This window comes from Leuresthes tenuis, unplaced genomic scaffold (genome assembly GCF_036924035.1).
Source record: "Leuresthes tenuis unplaced genomic scaffold, fLeuTen1.0.hap1 SCAF_22, whole genome shotgun sequence".
NCBI lineage: Eukaryota > Metazoa > Chordata > Actinopteri > Atheriniformes > Atherinopsidae > Leuresthes > Leuresthes tenuis.
Genome location: NW_027325376.1, coordinates 27,906,028 through 27,925,562, shown reverse-complemented (window position 1 = coordinate 27,925,562; position 19,535 = coordinate 27,906,028). Strand labels below are relative to the sequence as shown.

General features: G+C 41.8%; 1 protein-coding gene across 1 annotated transcript in view; it reads left to right on the top strand.

Moving 5' to 3' along the window:
• LOC140282386 (serine protease HTRA3-like) overlaps nt 1–12,769 on the top strand; it is a 74,676-nt gene extending 61,907 nt beyond the window's left edge. The window contains exons 5-10 of the mRNA XM_072376966.1: nt 1,953–2,147; nt 2,311–2,343; nt 3,346–3,460; nt 3,547–3,604; nt 11,900–11,995; nt 12,101–12,769. Coding sequence (XP_072233067.1) covers nt 1,953–2,147; nt 2,311–2,343; nt 3,346–3,460; nt 3,547–3,604; nt 11,900–11,995; nt 12,101–12,269 — 666 coding nt within the window. The 3' untranslated portion in view covers nt 12,270–12,769. The remainder of the gene's footprint in view (nt 1–1,952; nt 2,148–2,310; nt 2,344–3,345; nt 3,461–3,546; nt 3,605–11,899; nt 11,996–12,100) is intronic.
• Nucleotides 12,770–19,535: the final 6,766 nt, after the last annotated feature.

The window sequence follows — 19,535 nt, the reverse complement described above, 5'->3', positions numbered from 1 at the left end:
AGGTCCTTCCCCAAGTGGAGGAGTTAAAGTATCTCGGGGTCTTGTTCACAGTGAGGGACAAATGGAACGTGAGATTGACGGGCGGATCGGTGCGGCGTCTGCAGTGTTGCAGCCTCTGCACCGACCCGTCGTTGTGAAGAAGGAGCTCTCTATTTACTGGTCAATCTATGTTCCCATCCTCACCTATGGTCACGAGTTGTGGGTAGTGACCGAAAGAACAAGATCGCGAATACAAGCGGCCGAAATGGGTTTCCTCCGCAGGGTGTCTCGGCTCTCCTTTAGAGATAGGGTGAGAAGCTCAGTCATCCGGTAGGGGCTCCGAGTAGAACCGCTGCTCCTCCGCATTGAGAGGAGTCAGATGAGGTGGCTCGGGCATCTGGTTAGGATGCCCCCTGGACGCCTCCCTGGTGAGGTGTTCCGGGCACGTCCCACTGGGAGACCCCGGGGAAGACCCAGGACACGTTGGAGAGACTATGTCTCTCGGCTGGCCTGGGAACGCCTCGGGGTCCCCCCGGAAGAGCTGGAGGAAGTGGCCGGGGACAGGGACGTCTGGGTTTCTCTGCTCAAGCTGCTGCCCCCGTGACCCGACCCTCAGATAAGCGGTAGATGATGGATGGGAAATTGTTGTGCAGTTGTAGTACACCTCTCACTGCAACTAAAGCCGGGCAATCAGTTGTTGCCTCATCATGATGGCACTTTGATGGGGCGGTCCATGAGGGGGTTTTCTGACATATTATCTGCCTGGGCTGGTTCAGGTAGTAGGAGACCCTCTTTTATGGCAATATTGTGCAAAACGCAGCATGCCAAAATAATCTGGGATGCCTTTTCTGGGCTATAAAGAAGTTTACCCCCCGCTGTATCCAGACACATCCACCTGGCCTTCAGCTCAATGCAGTCCACAATGGAATGGCTGCTTTGAATGATGTGTATGTGTGCAGTCTATTGCTCCAATTATGTTTGGCAGTCAAGCCATGACATGAAAGTCCCTCATAATTTGTACTTGTTGGACAACGGTGTATTGGAATTTGATGCACCATGGGTGATAAACTGATGTGAGTTTTGATGACCAAGGGGAGCGCACAACTCTGAGGACTGAGACACACCCGATCTGTCTCCAATCCCCCTCTGAAAGTTTCCTGTGGCCAAAAGTCCAAGGGTATTGAGGACCTGCACGTGTGGTAGAATTGGGTTTGATCGGCGTGTTTCTCTCTAGAGTTGTGGCTCTAGCAAGCTGCATATTTTCAGCAGCTTAGTCCTTGGTGATCTAAATTGAGATGTCAGCCATTCGTCTGTCTCCGCAAGGATATCTACATGGTCTATGAACACACACACTCTCTTCCAAGAGCCTGACGTGCTAAGGCATCCAAAAGCAGCAAGTCAGCCTCTGGTTACACTTCCCATTGACCTTGTTATATACAGATTCAAATTAACCTTCAATTAGTGCATAATTTAAGTCCAACAGAATAATGTCAGCATAATTATGGGGTATAATGTATATATTTATCTATGATTGCTTCAAGGTAATTAAATATAAAAATCCATTAGTTGAGAAAACATGTGACTCCTACGACAGGTCTGGATCACTCGTAAATTCTGTTCGTACCTGAAAGAAAACTCACAATATGTAAAAAAATTGGTAAATCCCTCATACGCACAATTTAAGAACAAAACTGTTCTTAAGAGTGGTTCTTGAATGAGGCCCACTGTCTTCCTGAGCAAGCTAATCAACATCCAGCAGGACAAAGTGTACTGTTAAAGTGACTTTGCAGTTTAGATTACTAATCATACTGGAGTCAGTGAAACAGGTTCTACAGTTTAAAGCAGGTTGATCAATTGGACACTGGTGCAAATGTAAATTATTGTGTTTCCTTGTGATGGTGCCCTGTCCATGTATACTACAGTATATTAATATACTTACCTGGCCCACTATGTGTGTTCTTTGCTTCCCCTAGGCCAAGTTGCCTGTATTGTCTCTGGGCCACAGTGCAGACTTGAGGCCTGGGGAGTTTGTGGTTGCGATTGGCAGCCCCTTTGCTCTTCAGAACACTGTCACTACTGGCATCATCAGCACTGCTCAGAGAGATGGCAAAGAGCTGGGCCTCAGTGACTCAGACATGGATTACATTCAGACAGATGCCATTATCAATGTAAGAATTAATCAGAACAAAAAACATGTTCTAATGTGAAAAGTATCTTAATACATTTTTAAATTTTTTTGCTTTCATTCGGCCTTTATTTTATCATTTTTAAACGCAGTAAAAATGTCATAACAAATAACAGCTCTGTTTTTGTCTGTATTAAAATTGACAGTATGGAAATTCGGGAGGTCCTCTTGTCAATTTGGTAAGCTTTTAGTTTCTTTTTTTTGTACACTGCATATTGAACTCAGGGAGTGTCTGCAGAAATGCATACTTGTGGAAAGTGGGCTTAAAACGACTTTGAGAGAGTCCCATGGACTTACATTATACCAAGGGCGTAAGTTTGCATAGGGACAAGTCATAACCAAAGTTTGGGAAAGACAAAGTTGTCCCTACCAATATTTTTGATAATATTCTAATATAACTTTTTTTACATAATGCATTAAATATAATATTTTCCACAAACTCATTCATACTATTAAGCATTTGTAAAGAACTATTTTTCGGACGTGCCGTCTTGTCGCAATATTCAGCGTAACCTGCATTGCAACAAGGTTAGATATGCTGCCATTTGATTGGCTGAAGGGTCAGCACATGAAAGAACAAGCCCCTGTCGTCACAGCTTATCTAAAAACTTAGTATCAAAACAGATACAGAGGGTGGCGCCAACCACTATAACTAGTGTGCTAGACCTAGAATAACCTATGGGCAAGAATGTATAGGGTACCCCAGATTACCAAGTCCACATACCTCCCACCACATACCTGACCTAGAAGCATCCAGTTTCACTGTCAACGAGTCATGGCAGAGCAGAGAGATGTATGAGTGAGGAGAGCAGCCCACTAAGTGAGCTCAGTGAGCTTCTTTTAAAGGAGGGCTCCAAGGTGCAACTCATCCAGGTAATCAATGGAGAGCCAATGGCAATCAAGAGCTGAGCCACTCCTGAATCAGTTCTTAGACAAGCGACACCTGAGGAGAAGTGCCTGCACAAAACAAGGCGTTATGGTGTGACACCATAACATGTTGCTGGGAAGTGTCCCAACCAAAGCTAAGACCAAACTTACGGCCTTGCATTATACAGTCTAACACAATCTCAGTCCTTAAGGTCATAGTGAAAATCTGACTCAAAGTCTGTGAATGTGGACACTGGTATTGGGTCAGTCTAAACGTAAATGGTAGTTTTTTTATGTTACCCTGCTGTTTTTAGGACGGGGAAGTGATCGGAATCAACACCCTGAAAGTTGCTGCAGGAATCTCATTTGCCATTCCCTCAGACAGGATCACCCGCTTTCTCAATGATTCACTTGACAAGCACAGTAAAGGTGAGTCTGACAATGACATTACCCACCTATGATTAAAGAGTCATTGCTGAGTATCCTGCTCTAATTGTATCTGGTGTTTCTTTAAGATCTGAGGTCAATAAAGAGGCGTTTCATTGGAATAAGGATGTTGACTATCACACCAACGTAAGTATAATTGATGTGAATCAGTCTGTTCTTTGAAAAATGTCAAAAGGAAAGTTGAACACAGTGATGGCATTTTATGTAACTTGCAACACTTTAAGCAATCATTTTTACAGTGCAAGTTAGAGTAAAGTTAAAGTAACAACAGTCAAAACTAATTTGATGTTTTAGGTCTTCTTCTGTTTGCATCAACGTTTATTGAAAAGCTGAAAATAATAGCCTTCTATTCAATTCAATTCAATTTTATTTATATAGCGCCAGATTACAACAATTGTTATCTCAAGGCACTTAAGTAATATAGTCCAATTCAAGCCAATTGGAATTCAATTCATTGTAATCATAATCCAATTAATTCATATAGAGCCAATTGAAAAAATAATCTCCTAGCTAAGGAAACCAACAGATTGCACCGAAACTTGTCTTCAGTCCAATCTCCCGTCCTGAGCGTGCCTGTGGCAACTGTGGAAAGGAACGACTCCCTTTTAACAGGAAGAAACCTCTGGCAGAACCAGACTCAGGAAGGGTGGTCATCCGCCTCGACCAGCTAGGGTTTGAGAAGACAGAAAAACACCATAACGCCATTCAAAGGATATCTGTTGGAACAGGGAAAAACAAGTTAATAACCACAATAATGTCACATGTACATAAAATCAATTGAGAAATTTAACGGGGGGAAAAAGAGAGCAAAGTGAGGAAAGGTGTGACAGATGAGGTCCCCCAGCAGTCTAAGCCGCTTAACTATGGGATGTTTCAGGATTATCTGAGCCATCCCTAACTATACGCTTTATCAAAAAGGAAAGTTTTAAGCCTAATCTTAAAAGTGGAAAGGGTGTCTGCTTCCCAGACATTTACTGGCAGCTTATTCCACAAGAGAGGGGCCTGATAACTGAAGGCTCTACCTCACATCTTACTTTTCGAAACTCTGGGAACAACAAGTAAACCTGCAGTTTGGGAGCGAAGTGCTCTGTTAGGAAAATATCTTACAATGAGATCTTTAAGATATGATGGAGCTCGGTCATTAAGAGCTTTATATGTGAGAAGAAGAATCTTAAATTCTATTCTGAATTTAACAGGGAGCCACTGAAGAGAAGCTAAAACTGGAGAAACATGATCTCTCCTGTTAGTTCTCATCAGAACTCTGGCTGCAGCATTTTGGATCAGCTGGAGACTTTTCAGAGAATATGTGGGACAGCCCAATAATAAGGAATTACAGTAGTCCAATCTTGAAGTAACAAATGCATGAACTAGTTTCTCTGCATCACCCTGAGACAGGATGTTCCTGATTTTAGCAATATTACGAAGGTGAAAGAAGGCAGTCCTAGAAACCAGTTTTATATGTGCGTCAAATGATAAATTCTGGTCAAAAATAACTCCAAGGTTCCTCACTGTAGAACTAGAAGCCATGGAAATACCATCTAGATTAACTATATAACTAGACAATTTCTCCCTGAAGCGCTCAGGTCCAAAGAGAACAACTTCAGTTTTGTTTGAATTTAAAAGCAGACAGTTCTGAGTCATCCAGGTCTTTATGTCTTTAAGACATGCTTGTAGTCTGACCAACCTATTGGTTTCATCTGGTTTCATAGATAAGTACAGCTGAGTATCATCAGCATAACAATGGAAATTTATGCCATGCTGTCTGATAATGTTACCTAATGGAAGCATGTATAAAGTAAAAAGAATCGGTCCAAGCACAGAACCCTGAGGAACTCCATGACTTACTCCAACGTGTGAGGAAGATTCTTCGTTTACAAGAACAAACTGGAATCTATCAGATAAATATGACTTAAACCAGCCTAATGCAGTTCATTTTAATCCCAATAACATGTTCAAGTCTCTGTAACAGAATGCTGTGATCGATCGTATCAAATGCAGCACTGAGATCCAACAGGACAAGCACAGAAACAAGTCCGCTATCAGAGGCTAAGAGGAGATCAGTGGTAACTTTCACCAGTGCTGTTTCTGTGCTATGATGCACTCTGAATCCTGACTGAAACTCTTCAAACTGATTATTTCTATGTAAATGATCACAAAGTTGAACTGCAACTATTTTTTCAAGAACTTTAGACAAAAAAGGGAGATTGGAATATAGGTCGATAATTAGCCAACACTTCTGAATCAAGAGTAGGTTTTTTAAGTAAAGGTTTAATTACAGCAACCTTAAAAGTCTGAGGTACATATCCTGTCAACAAAGGCCGATTGATCAAATCCAATATGGAAGTGTCAATTAAGGGGAAAACCTCCTTGAACAGTCTGGTTGGTATTGGGTCTAAAATACAAGTTGATGGTTTAGAAGAGACTATTGCTGTGTTTAGCTCAGAAAGATCAACTGGGCAGAAGCTGTCTAAATACAAATCAGGTTTGAAAGATACTTCTAAAGCTGCTCTACTTGATGATACATCAGTGCTAATAGTGGGAAGGATTCCATTAATCTTCTCTCTGATAGAAACAATTTTATTGATAAAGAATCTCATGAAATCATCACTGCTGAGAGTTAAAGGAATACATGGCTCAACAGAGCTCAGACTCTTTGTCAGCCTGGTAACAGTGCTGAAAAGAAACCTGGGATTATTCTTATTCTCTTCTATCAATAATGAATAATAAGCAGTTCTAGCTTTACGAAGTGCTTTCTTATACGTTATTAAACTATCTTTCCAGACTAATTGAGACTCTTCTAAATTAGAGGAATGCTTTAACGCACGCAGCTGTGAATTATACCAAGGAGCCAACCTCTTCTGATTACCTTCCTTTTCAGAGGGGCAACATTGTCCAGTGTTGTACGCATTGAAGCTATAGTGCTGTCAACAAGAGAGTCAAGTTCTACTGGAGTAAGATTTAGGTAGCCGTCCTCTGTCATATCTGCACATGGCAGTGAAGAAAAGGATGATGAAATCAACTCTTTAAATCTGGTTACAGCATTCTCTGATAGACACCTTCTATATGTAAAATTCTTCTCAGAAGCCGTATAGTCAAGTAATGTAAATTCAAAAGTTATTAAAAAATGGTCAGACAAGACAGGGTTATGAGGGAACACTGTTAACTGTTCACTCTCAATGCCATAAGTCAGCACAAGGTCAAGGGTATGATTAAGGCAGTGAGTAGGTCTGTGAACACTTTGAGAAAGTGCTTCTACTTTCAGCATTGTAGCCTACAGCCCATTGATTCAATATAATCAATGGGTCTCATTCAAGATGCACTCATACGAACAGTTTTGTTCTTAAATTGTGCGTACGAGTGATTTAAGAGAACTTGTCGCATTCACCAAGTTTTTCGTGTCCATCAGGACCACATGACAAACTACATTTTCACGCCGCCATATTTGTGTCCTCCCGTAGCATTCAGGTCACAGGTTACAGTGTTGTCACGTTACCAGAACAAGTAGAGTAGGAGGAAAATCAGCGAGAGACCGAAAATTGACATTATTTGAAATATGCCAGGAATATGTTGTGCTGTTGGCTGTGATAGCAGTTGACAAAGAAACCCCGAAATGCAGTTTTATTCCATCCCAAAGGACATAGACCGGTAGAATAAGTGGTTGGCTGCAATCACGGTAACGTAACGGTAAACTACTACCAAAACCACACGTTTAAAAACTGTTATTGAATTATTTGTATGTGCTGTGTCCAGATGCCATATTTCGGTGCAATCTGTTGGTTTCCTTAGCTAGGATATTATTTTTTTGAATTGGCTCTATATGAATGAATTGGATTATGATCACAATTAATTGAATTCCAATTGGCTTGAATTGGACTATATTATTTAAGTGCCTTGAGATGACAATTGTTGTAGTTTGGCGCTATATAAATAAGATTGAATTGAATTGAATATCCGTGATTCCTTCACTCATCCAGCAACAGCATACTGGTAGGCATCCGTGCTCTTAAAAGCCTTCAGGCTGTCTCGGCTGTAGGGGGAGGTATTGTGGATCAATACATAAATATCCCTGAATGTGAGTTGGGGCAGGCGTTTTGCAGAGGGTAGTGGACAAAAAATATTGTTGAGGGTAATAAATATGGGTCGCAACCAGTCGTTGTCTCTCCGTCTCGTTCAAGTGTGAGGTGTGTACCGCCATAGCGAAACTGAGGAGAACTGTCAAATTAGACACAAATATGGCGGCGGTCTCGTCGATGTGACGTCAGTGGTACCCATGAATGCGTTTTCTTTCAGGTACGACCAGAAGTTACACGTGATCCAGACCTGTCGTAGGAGTCACATAAAATAGTCCGCTGTTATTTGAATCAAGTTTTCTTGTCTAATGGATTGTATATTTAATTACTTTGAAGCAATCATAGATAAATATATACATTATACCCCATAATTATGCTGACATTATTCTGTTGGATTTAAATTATGCACTAATTGAAGGTTAATTTGACTCTGTATATACCAAGGTCAATGGGAAGTGTAACCAGAGGCTGACTTGCTACTTTTGGATGCCTTAGCGCATCAGGCTCTTGGAAGAGAGCGTGTGTTCTGAGACTGTGTAGATATCCTTGCGGAGACAGACGAATGGCTGACATTGCACTTTAGATTGCCAAGACTATGCTAGAGCCACAACTCTAGAGAGAAACACGCCGATCAAACCCAATTCCACCACAAGTCCAGGTCCTCACTACCCTTGGATTTTTGGCCACAGGAACCTTTCAGCCATTTTCATATCAAACTATTTCTTCTTTATTTCGGTGACATTTTGAACTACAGGTGACCCGGAATTAACAGCACTCGTAATTGCTTCCCATTTCTTCACTGTAGTAGGTCCCGTAATTCCACTGCTGACACTGCTAAAAATGACAGAGTTTCCTTTTTGGATCTCTGAAAGCAGAACTTCAATGTCAGAGCCTGTAAAGTTGTTCTTTTTGCGCCTTGATGCCATTCTCTTGACTCAACACTCAACACTTCCTGGTACAGGAGAGAGGAAGCGTAGCCTTATATGGTATTATTTTGGGCGTGGAATATGAAAATTTACTATCCTCGTGCACTTGCACTTAAATACGCACGAGTGGCATTCATCATTTACACAGGTCCTTAACACACTTTTGAAGTAAAGAATGTTTGTTGACTCTGACGTGTTTGTATGAGACCTTCATGCGAAAAAAGTGAGAGAAATTTAGAATAAGAATACGAAAATGTTCTTGCATGAGGCCCAATGTATAGCATGCGTCAGTGTTGACTTATTCGTCAACAGAGACATTGGGAATTAGATCCCTGGTTATTAGTCAGTTTTAGTCTTCACATTAACTGAATGATGTTTCTGATGTATGAAAAAACATACATATCTGATCACATGGGTATCAAATTATTTTTCTACAACGATACTATTTTTCATCTATTTCTTATTATTACCACACTTTTGAATAAGAATACAAAAATGTTCTTGCATGAGGCCCAATGTTAATAAATCATTGAAGATCTCTTTCAGAAGGAAAACTACATTGTTATTGTTTTGTTTAAGTTATGTCTAGTTTGAATTATATCTGTACATGTAACTATTGCAAGGCTTTTTCACAGCCCAATCCTTCTTTCACAAAAGTTTGTGTTTTCTTTTTAAGTTTTAAATTTGCTGATTAAAACTGAGACAAGTGGAAAGACTGTGCTTGTCCTCTGTTGCCAAAAGCAGCTTACAACTTAGGGTCAGCGCTAAAAGAACCTGTATTAAATTATGATTTTAAGCCTGATGTAACGTGTGCTGTCGGAGGGTTTCTTTCTTCGAAAACATTTCAGGAGGCCCCCCTCCATCTTTATATCAGCACATGTGAGTCTCCTAAGCCAAACCACTGTGCAAAGGAGTTACATCATTTCCTGAATCCACTATGGGGGATTACAGAATGTCTACATGTCATTATATGTTTATAATATTGAACAGACTTCTCATTACCACTGGGTAGCGCTTAAACTGCAAGCAAATATTGGCCTCAGAGTGTCTTGAGGCTGGAATGTTTATGAAATTGAGCAAAATTGAGCAATGTATATGTGAATTACACAAATTTAATCTGATTTGTTGTTCTGATAAACTGATAATGGCAAAATGATAGCCTTCACGGAACACTGTATGAACATTTTGTAAAGTCCCACCCTGACCTTTGCATAACTGTTCAATTGTGTGCCAAGTTTCATTAGTTTTGGAGCAACTTTAACACCTCAGCTATGATTTCCTGTTTCATGGCGAAATGTCAGCGTTCACCATATCACCAAGGCAAATACTATTTGGCAAAAACTCATTTTTTTGACTAAGTTTGAACTGGATGAGATCAACTGTAATCGAAGAGTAAAATGTGTCATATTGTTAAAGAACAACATCTATAAATATCAAGAAAAACACGCCATACTGAGCATCCAGTTCAAAATGGCTGTGTGAGGCGAGCCTCTCTGGTGTACTCCAAACAGTGTCAGAGGAGGCTCACTGAATTCAGATGGATGGAATGGAACTATTAGCCATCAAAAGAATAACCTAAATTTTTGTCAGAACTACAATGCAGTAGTTTTTACTTTTTTTTCCCAAAGTCAGACACCTTAAGGCAGACTATTTAGTATTCTTTGCAGTCCGATTCGGGTGAGAGGCAGGGTGCGCCATTGAGTCCATTACAAAGCCACAAGAGACAAAAAATCAATGCACACTCACCCTCACTCCTAGGGTCAGTTTATGGGCAGAACATGCAACCCCCCAGCCGCAATTCAAACCAGGAAACCTCTTGCTGTGAGGTATAAGTGCCAACCACCACACCACTATGCAACCCCTTTGACGAATCAGTAACTTCATTCCTAAAATGAGTCTGTTTAACCAGCCCGAAAAAGATAATAATATAAGGTTGTCTAAATCACGTGTTGATCTAAATCCCAAGGTTAAATTTGTGAAAGTACAAAACTAAAAAATGGAAAACACACACACACATCAAAATTTTACATTAAAATATTTTTAAATATACAAAAGAAGCCACCGGGTCTCTCTCACGTGTGCCAAGTTGCATGAGCTTTTGAGCATTTTTAACTCTTAAACAATTACCTCCTGTTGCATATCAAATAATCAATATTTGTCATCAAAATATTCTCAATACTGAAGATCAAGCATATCAAGGTCTTAAGCATTAGTTGGCCACGTTAGAGTGAGGCTGGAAGAAACCTGGGATTGTTCTTATTCTCTTCTACCAATGATAAAATAATCAAAGCAGTTCTAGTTCGAATTTAAATTCTTCTAAATTAGTTGAACGGCATTTTCTTTCCAGCTTTCTTGCGGTCTGCTTTAAAGCACAGGTTTGAATTAAATCAACAAGTCAGCCTTTTCTGACCTTCCTTTTTGTCATTGTCTATTGTTTCCTTAGGAAGCTATATGGGCACATCATACATACTAGGTAAATTTTTCCTCTTAAAATTGTCTAATTTACAAGATGAGTTTGTTTAAATAGACCTTTAAATAGCAAAAATTGGATATTTAGTATAAATGATTGACTTCCTGTTGTATTCACGAAATGGAGACAAGATGCTCTTTAGGTTTAGGTATTGGGCTCTCATATATGTATTCCAATTTTCTTTCATTGTCATAAAAATTCAGTGGTGAGGGTACTTTAATAAGTTTGTTATGCCATTTTGCCACAACCATGCACAAGACCTGTATGACAGTTTACACTTCTTTGAGAGGTCTGCAAGTTTTCATTAGATTTTTTGCATGGGAAAGCCTTTATATCATGTGATTTCTTTTTATCTAGAATGAATAAAAAAAGCTATAGTTTTATCGGGGTCCTGCATACCCTTAGATGCTCAGACCTTAAGAGTGTAAATAATGGATAAAAGTACACTAAATATGTGCAAATATTATCGATTTGTGCCAATCTGTGTCCCTCATTCTTTTGAAACTGCAGCTCTGTCAAATGTTTTGGAACTAAACTGAATCTGAATAAAAGGTATGCATGTGACGTCATCAGACATGTGACTGTACTTAGTTACGCCTGGTTACACCGTGTAACAAACGATTCAAAAGGAGTCTTTTTCTTTATAAACTTAAAAAGTAAAGAGAAGAGAGTCAAAGATTGCTGTAATTAATCAAGAAAACTAGAACCAGTCTTGAAAAAAGGGAACGCTATGCAAGTGACATGTTAGATTTTAGCGAAAGTCATTAATGTTGTTTACCTACCAACAATAGCTATTTTGCATTTTGCATCCCCCATTTATAACTGCAATGCTTTTGCATTTGGTGGAAGTGCATTACTGCTTTTGGTCTGCATTGTGGATGACGGTTAAATGTTATGCAGTAATGACAACTTTAGAGTTACAGTAACAATCTGAATGATTGTGTGTATGTTCCAGGTTAATTGAAGAGCTAAAACAACAGAACCCTGACTTCTCCAATGTTACCAGTGGGATATATGTCCATGAGGTTGTTCCTCACTCTCCTGCACAGAAGTAGGTTTATTCTTCAGACACAGTTTCACAGTTTGTTGCTAATTTTTTAATTGAAATGAATGTGCGACCTGTGCCAAGTCTCATGTTGTTTATCTCTGTCTTCAGAGGTGGCATCAAAGATGGTGACATTATTGTGAAACTGAATGGCAGACCTCTGATGAATACAGCAGACCTGCAGGGAGCACTTCAGGAAGAGACAGCCCTGCTGCTGGAGATTAGAAGGGACAATGATGACCTGCTATTTAACATTGAACCAGACATTATAATGCAGTAGACATTGGAAGCACAAGTTTCACGCAGTAAAATAATACCATGCTTTTCTTATAGAACATGTCAGCTGACACAAAGTCTAAAGTGCACACAACTTCTAATACTTAAGTAACCCACTGTTGATTTGGTTGTAACAATTTAAAAAAGAGCATATGATACATGGTGCAAGGATGTCAAGGATTTACTGCTGTGCCGCCCAATTTTTCAAACCAGAAGTACTGAAAAAGATGAGCAAATGTACACTTCACTTTGTAGAACTGCATAAACCTAAACCACTTAAATACTTGAATTTTTCTATTAAATGTGGAGTTATTTAAAAAAGCAGACACATTTATTGTACAGACACCTAAAAAATAGCTGGTAAGCAGCACATTTGGTTCATGTAGAAAATAGGAGTTAATTGGAGTGAAGAACAGATGCATTTGATATAAAAAAACATGAAAGACAAGAGATGATGGAATATGGGCAGAAAAACATCAAAACACGTGCTCCCAATCACATTTCTTTTTTTTTTATAAATGTAAAGCTCCCCTTGATGCCCATTTATTTATTTTTGTTTACAATATATAACATGTAATAGAACTGAACCGGACCGGGGGACAAGGAAAGAAGAAGAGGAAAGAAGAGGAAACAGAACAAAAATAGAAACAAAAACCAGACAACCAGCTGCTACACCTGTAAAAAACAAAACAGACAACAATCCATGGCCTCTGAGGGGAATCCAGCCTTAGCGCCACCAGGAGCACCTCAAAGCAGACAAGCAGAGAAAAAACAAACACACAAACAAACAAAAACAAGCACAAGAAGCGGCAATCGCATACAACACAGCTGTGGATATAGATGACCTGAGACGACATGATAATACATCAACTGCTTAGCGAGCATGCTACTGGGCTAATAAATGTGTGTGTGTGTGTGTGTGAGAACATGCAACACCCATGGCACAGGACCTACATAGTAACCGTGGTTAGTTATGAGTGTATAAGTGTACAGGGCCACAATCCACAGCCCCCCCCCCCCCCCCCCCCCCCCCCCCCCCCCCCAGCAATCAGAAGCAGGCAGAGAGGGCCACAAGACCCAGGCCACCAGCAGCCCCCACGGAGCACAGAACCCAGGAAGCCCACCGCAGGGACAACCACGCATCCACCCAGAAGACTGCAGAGGAAGCCCCCGGACAGAGCCCCCATAAGCATAGGGCAGAGGCCCTCAGAGAGCCAGGGGCAACAGCCCACCGACCCCGCCAGGTCCCAGCCGCCCAGACATGGGCCGTGCACTGGACCTGGGCCCCGGGAGCCCGAGCGCCCCCAAACCCCCCGGCAGAGGCCCCACCCAATACCCAGGAGGGCCAAGTGCCACAGCGCCCCTGGCCCTGGGAGCCAAGACGTGCCCACAGGTGGGTGAAGTCGCGAGCAGCGGGGAGAGGCAATGCCGCCCCCCCATCGGGAGAAGCACAGGCAGGCCAGGCCAGGCGACAGCAAGTCCCAGATCCAGGCCCAATCATTACCACACACACTTTCACGTCCCATACATCCACACGTCCTCCCTCCCTCAACTCTGCTGGGGTGTAGTGCAGCGGGCACACCAGGGGGCCAGCAGCCCCCCAGCCACCACAGACCCCGAACCAGCAGAACAATTAATTAATCCTCTTGGCCCCTCCCGCCCCGAGCAGCAACCAGGAAGCAGGGGTGTGGGAAGAAGACCCCTCCCCTCACCCTTCTGGCTCTTCAATATTTTTTAATAGTGAGCGATTAAAGTTGAGGGGCAGCCAAACTTGTAGGACTGGGAGCGCGGCCCTCTGGGCAGCCTACATACCCAAAGAGCCCCGCCCACCAGATGCCACTCAGTGTAACCACCCCCCAAGACCTAATGTGTGTGTGTGAGTGTGTGTTTGATAAGTAGTAATGTCTAAGGTGTAATTAAAACAGGGGCGGGGAACTGCAGAGTGCAACCAAAGGGGACCACCTACGTGGCCCCATCCACTACACCCCACCGAACACACACGCCCCCAAAACCCTTCATGTGTGAGTGTGTGCTGTGTACAGGAGCCAGAAGGGAGAGGGGTATGGGGATATACACCGGGGGGAGCTACTCTCCCCCGGAGAAGGCAGCCAGGGACTGGCTGCAATAGGCATCCCCGCTACCTGGGAGCCAACACAGGGCAGGAGGGGCTGATGTCCACCAGGCTCGGGGCCTGCAGCGACCATATTGCGGGAGCTACTGTACCCCCAGAAGGTACCAATCCCGCCCCACCCCACCCCACCCTGGAGGACCTCTACAAACAACAAACAAACAACAACAAAAAACAAACAAACAAACCACCCGGTCACACCAGTCGCAGCAGCCCGGGCCTGAGACCCACCATCACCCAGACCATCACCCAGGCCCCCCCACCCACCCCCCCACCGCACGCCCCAACACCCTGAAAAAAAACACCTTGGAGGTCCCAGAGCAACAAGCCCGGCACCAGGACCTGCACCAACCCACCCATACTGTGGCGCGTGCAGGACAACCCAGCTCCCCCAGGCACAGGCAGGGCCCCCCCCCCCCGGGCGCAAGGCAGCGCCCAGCCACCAGGGCCCAGGCCCAGCACCACCACCCATGCCGGAGCGGCCCAGCCACCCGGCATAGAGCTAGCAGCCACCACCCCAAGGCCTCTAAGGGACCCCGCCCCACACCGCAAGACAGTCCCACCCGCAAGCCCCCAAAACTGCCCTCCAAGCCCGACACACAGTCCCCCCCAGCAATGACCAACCCGGTCCCCACGACCTGAGAGACCACCAGACGCCCGAAGCCACACAGCCCCCCCCAGCACACACCCAACCGCCCAGAGCGACGGGACAGCAACCCACCACCACCACTATGTGATAAAGCTAATCAGCGGGAACCAGAGAGAATTAAATTCAGCCAATTGATGTTTTGAGGAGGCAGACATTGTTTCCATGCTAATATAATCTAAAAGAAAATTTCTAAACTGGTTAATACACAGATTGTTCTTCGCTTTCCAGTTCATGAGAATAGTTTTCTTTGCGATACATAACACTGTGAGAACCATGTGTGCTGAGTTAATTTCCATGTTGATGTTGTCTAAGTCACCCAGTATGCACAGTGTGGGGCATGCAGGGATGCTACACTTTAGCCATGTTGATACGTCCGCACAGACTTCAAGCCAGAACTTCTGGACAGGCGCACAGAACCACAAAGCGTGTGCATAATCATCAGGTGTGTTATCTGTGCAATGTGAGCAGATGTTTGAGTGTGTTAGACCCATCCTGAACATCCTTTGTCCTGTATAGTGTGTTCTATGAAGGATTTTGTATTGTATGAGCTGTAAATTAGAATTCTGAGTCATTCTGAAGGTGTTTAAACATATTTGTGGCCAGAAGCTATGACTAGAACTGATGGATAAATCTGCCTCCCATTTTGAGGATGGAAGAGACATTTTGTCATCTATTTTAGACAATAATTTATATATTTTTGATAGTAGTTTTGGGGTGCAGATGCTTAGAAATTCTGCTACCCTAATCGGGTGTTGTAAGTCTGGTTGGTGGAGGATATATTTCTTTGTTATTATAGACTTAAGTTGTTGATATTCTAGGAATTTATTGCTGCCTATCTCATGTTGTGATATGAGCTCATCAAATGAAATAAAATGTCCATTTTGGATTATATGTTCCAGATGTTTGATTCCTTTGATCTTCCACAGAGTAAAGTTTAGCATTTTTTTGTTTTGCAGTATGTCAGGATTGTTCCAGATGGGTGTAAGCTTACATGGGACAGTTGAAGACTTTGTTATTTTAAGAAATTCCCACCAGGCTGTCAGAGAGGTGCTGATGTTAATGCTTTTGAAACATTTGTGATTTTTTACGTTTTGACTAATAAGTGGCAGGTCAGAGATTTCCAGATTATCACACAATGCTTGTTCTACATTTATCCATGGTTCATCTATTGGGCTAGGTTTAAACCATTTTGATATATACTGTAACCTATTGGCTAAGGAATAGTACTGAAAATTAGGTAAATCTAATCCACCACAGTCCTTGGTCTTCTGTAGGGTTTTTAAACTAATACGTGGTGGTTTGTTTTTCCACAGAAATTTGGAGATGCAAGAATCTAGTGACTTAAACCAAGTAGCAGATGGTTTTATGGGGATCATTGAGAACAAATAATTAACTTTTGGTAGTATCATCATTTTAATGGTTGTAACTCTCCCCATAAGTGATATAGGTAAGGACTTCCAACGAGAGAGATCGTCCTCTACTGTCTTTAATAATTGCACATAATTTAGCTTTGTTAGCTCTGAGAGCCTGGAGGAAATGTTTATGCCTAAATATCTGATATTTCCTGACTGTAAAGTGATTACAGGTATATTCTGGACTCTGCAGTTAATGGGCAGAACTGTGGTCTTAGACCAATTGATAGAGTAGTCAGAAAGTGCTGAGAATTTATTTATGAGTGTGATTGTGTGAGTGAGAGACGTTTGAGAGTTCTGAAGGAAAAGTAAAACATCATCAGCATAAAGACTTATTTTATGCTCAATATTTTGGGGTTGGATGCCTTTAATATTTCTTTCTTGTCTGATAGCAGCTGCTAAAGGTTCGATGAAAATAGCAAAAAGTGAGGGAGAAAGTGGGCAACCCTGTCTTGTACCTCTCTGCAGACTGAAGTTTGGAGAGGTTTGATCATTTGTCCTGACACACGCATTTGGGGAGCTATATAATATCCTTATCCAGTTGATGAAGTGTGACCCAAACCCAAATTTGTTTAATGCTGCGAATAAAAATTTCCAGTTCACTCGATCAAATGCTTTTTCTGCATCTAGAGAGACTATTGTGGTTTCCAGGTTGTTGATGTTAGAATAGTCTATGAGATTAATTAGCCTGCGAGTGTTAGTGGATGAGTGTCTACCCTTTATGAAACCTGTCTGGTCAGGATGTATTATAAGTGGAGTTATTTTTTCTATTCTATTGGCGAGGGCTTTACAAATTATTTTGAGGTCTGCATTTATTAGAGATATTGGGCGGTAGCTGGATGGAAGTATGGGGTCTTTTCCTGGTTTCTGTAGCAAGATAATGTTAGCAGAGTTCATGTGTGGGGATAATCTGCCATTCTGCTTAACTTGTAATACCATTTTGTGAAATGCAGGTGCCAAAACAGTCCAAAATTCTTTGTAGAACTCTGCTGGAAAACCATCTGGTCCCGGGGCTTTGTTACTAGGCATATGTTGAAGGGCTTCATGGAGTTCTCCTATTGAAAGAGGTGAATCCAGAGCCATTGCCTGTTCGGTTTGTTATTTTGGAAGGTTGATATTACTAAGAAACTGATCTATGTTACTATCTGATGGATCATTTTGTGATGAATATAAGGTTTTATAGAAGTCCCTAAAAGCATTGTTGATTACATCGGGGTCATGGGTGACATTTCCTTTTGAGTCTTTAACAGAAGTGATTGTTGTTTTCTCTTTGTTTCTCTTTAGTTGGTTAGCTAGGAACCTTCCAGATTTATTGCCGTGCTCAAAGTTCTCCAAGCGAAGTCTTTGTATGAGAAACTGTGTTTGTTTATCAATAATTTTGTTTAATTCAAGTTTAGCTTTTCTTAATTCATTCAGTGTGTGTTCCTCTTTGGAGGTACTGTAGACAATTTCTAATGATTTAATCCTGAGTTCTAAATCTGATATCCTTGAACTTTCCCTCTTTTTCTTATTTGATGAAAAAGAGATTATTTTGCCTCTCATAACTGCTTTTCCGGCTTCCCAAAGAGTACAAGCTGACATTCCTGGAAGGTCATTATTTTCTAAATATACAGACCATTCCCTTTTGAAATAATTAATAAAATCAGGGTCTTTTAGTAATGATGTATTAAATCTCCAATTCCTAGCTGGTGGAGTAACTCTGTTATTCTTCAGTGTGATAGAAACTGGAGCGTGATCACTGATAGTGATGGGGTGGATTTTGGTGTCTGAAATATCCCTCAACAAGGAACTGCTAACTAACAAATAATCTATTCTTGAGTATGAGTGGTGTACCGGTGAGAAGAAGGTGTATTCTCTAAGAGTGGGGTGGTGGGAGCGCCAAGCATCACAAAGACCAAAATCTTTCATATACTGTTTAACAATATTCGTGGACTGCCAGTTCCGCTGACTTCCTGAAGTACTGAGTCTGTCTAGTCCTGAGTCTAATACCATGTTAAAGTCCCCTCCTATGATGAGTGTGTTATCTGAGTGATCAGAGAGTGAAGTGAAAAAGGAGTGAAAAAATGAGGGGTCATCCACATTTGGACCATATATATTTGCAATGCATAAATTCATATTTTGAACAGATAAATTAACTATTAGAAATCTACCTTCTGGATCTATAACTGTGTTGTTTACGGTGAAATTTACTCTTCTATTTATCAGAATGGCTACACCTCTTGGTCTGGAGTTGTAACAGGCTGAGTACACATGAGGAAACTGTGCTGTGGTGAGAACATCAGCTACAGTCTTTGATAAATGAATCTCCTGTAATAAAACAATGTCCGCCTGTAAATCCTTCAATTTATTGGAGATTTTTAATCTCTTCTCCCTGGACCCAGCTCCATGCACATTCCATGAGATAAACCTCAGTGTGGACATGCTCAGACTAACGCAGTGAGTGCTGGATGCTTGCTAAAAGCATCCCGTGCGTGTGTGTGCATATATGCTTCTATGAACATGCCATTGTTGGTGTTTCAGTTGTCAGTATGAGATTGCTACAATATGTACTTGCGCTGTCGATGCTGTGTGGAACTTGATTATGTGCTCTGCTCAAAACTCTATGTGCGCCGTGCTTGTTAACATTACTTATTAAGGTGGAAATGCAGCGGGTTGGGGAAGAAAGACAGAATAGAAAAACAGTGCAAAAGAGTGGAAGTGTGAGATAGAAAAAGGAAAAACAAAAACAAAAAAACATACCCAAATAAACAAATATGAGCTGCATATATCCTATGCTGGTGAGACAGGCAGTGAGCTATATATTTTGCCTTGATAGATAACTGTGAATTGGATAGATTATTTCAGAGTTACTTATGTACCATCTATGGTGATATGATTTATACAAGTTAACGAATACAGATCACCTGGGGTTTAGAAGAGCCAAGGAGTGGTTTCCTGGTCGCGGTACAGCTGCCCGTTGATGAATAACTTATCCACCGCGATGACAGCTCGGGAGCCTCCTTCCATGAACTTTCTCCGGATGGGGAACAGAACCCTGCATCTTTCCAGGATTTCTTTGGGAAACTGGTCGTTGACGCTGAA